Source organism: Dipodomys ordii, unplaced genomic scaffold, assembly GCF_000151885.1.
Source record: "Dipodomys ordii isolate 6190 unplaced genomic scaffold, Dord_2.0 Scaffold108, whole genome shotgun sequence".
Taxonomy (NCBI): Eukaryota; Metazoa; Chordata; class Mammalia; order Rodentia; family Heteromyidae; genus Dipodomys; species Dipodomys ordii.
Window position 1 is genome coordinate 1,569,731 of NW_012267324.1, and position 861 is coordinate 1,570,591.

Consider the following 861-nt stretch of genomic DNA (forward strand, 5'->3'; position numbering starts at 1 on the left):
GGGCTGGGGAACCCCTCTGGGAGGAGGAGGGCTGGGGAACCCCTCTGGGAGGAGGAGGGGGGCTGGGGAACCCGTCTGGGAGGAGGGGGGCTGGGGAACCCGTCTGGGGGTCGGGCGGGCTCGGGGTCCCCGGCGCCCCACCAGCGCCCCCTGTCGACGCAGGCGGAGACCTGGCCCCGCAGATGCTGCGGCAGCTGCAGGAGACCAACGAGGCGCTGCGGGACGTTCGGGAGCTGCTGCGGCAGCAGGTGCGGGGCGCGGGGCTGAGTGCGCAGCGGGTGCGGGGCGGGCCGCGTGCGGGCTCCGGGCCCCGCGGCCCCAGGGGAGGGGCGCGAGGGCTGCGCCGGGGTGGGGGTCGAGCAGCGACCTCTGACCCCTGACCTCTCGGGTCGCGCAGGTCAAGGAGATCACGTTCCTGAAGAACACGGTGATGGAATGCGACGCGTGCGGTGAGCGGCGGCGCCTGGACGGGGCGCGGGGAAGGCGCGGACAGAACGGGGACCCGGGCAGGGACAGGACGGAGAGCGAGGGCAGGGGGAGAGGAGGCTCAGCCCGAGGGCAAAGGGGAGACCGGGGGACACGCTAGGGGACACGCGGCGGGGCGAGGCTGAACGGCGCGGTACCCTCCCCACGGCAGGGAGGGGTCGCCCCGCCCACGGGGCGTGGTCAGAGGCCCCGCCCACACAACACGAGTCCCCTGTGGGGTTGGTTCTAGACAGCCCCGCCCTCGGGATGGGCGTGGCCGCGTTAGTCCCGCCCCAGGACGATCAGAATAGGCCGTGCCCGCTGCAGGCCCCGCCCCGCGGGCTCTGACGGCTCCGCCCCGCCCCGCGCAGGGATGCAGCCCGCGCGCACGCCCGG

At 75.8% G+C, this 861-nt stretch overlaps 1 protein-coding gene across 1 annotated transcript in view; it reads left to right on the top strand.

The window, feature by feature from the left end:
- Positions 1-170: 170 nt before the first annotated feature.
- Comp (cartilage oligomeric matrix protein) overlaps positions 171-861 on the top strand; it is a 7,688-nt gene continuing 6,997 nt past the window's right edge. Inside the window, exons 1-3 of the mRNA XM_013028319.1 lie at positions 171-248; positions 398-449; positions 837-861. The exon at positions 837-861 is cut by the window's right edge and continues 8 nt beyond it. Of these exons, the coding sequence (XP_012883773.1) occupies positions 183-248; positions 398-449; positions 837-861 (143 nt within the window). The 5' untranslated portion in view covers positions 171-182. The remainder of the gene's footprint in view (positions 249-397; positions 450-836) is intronic.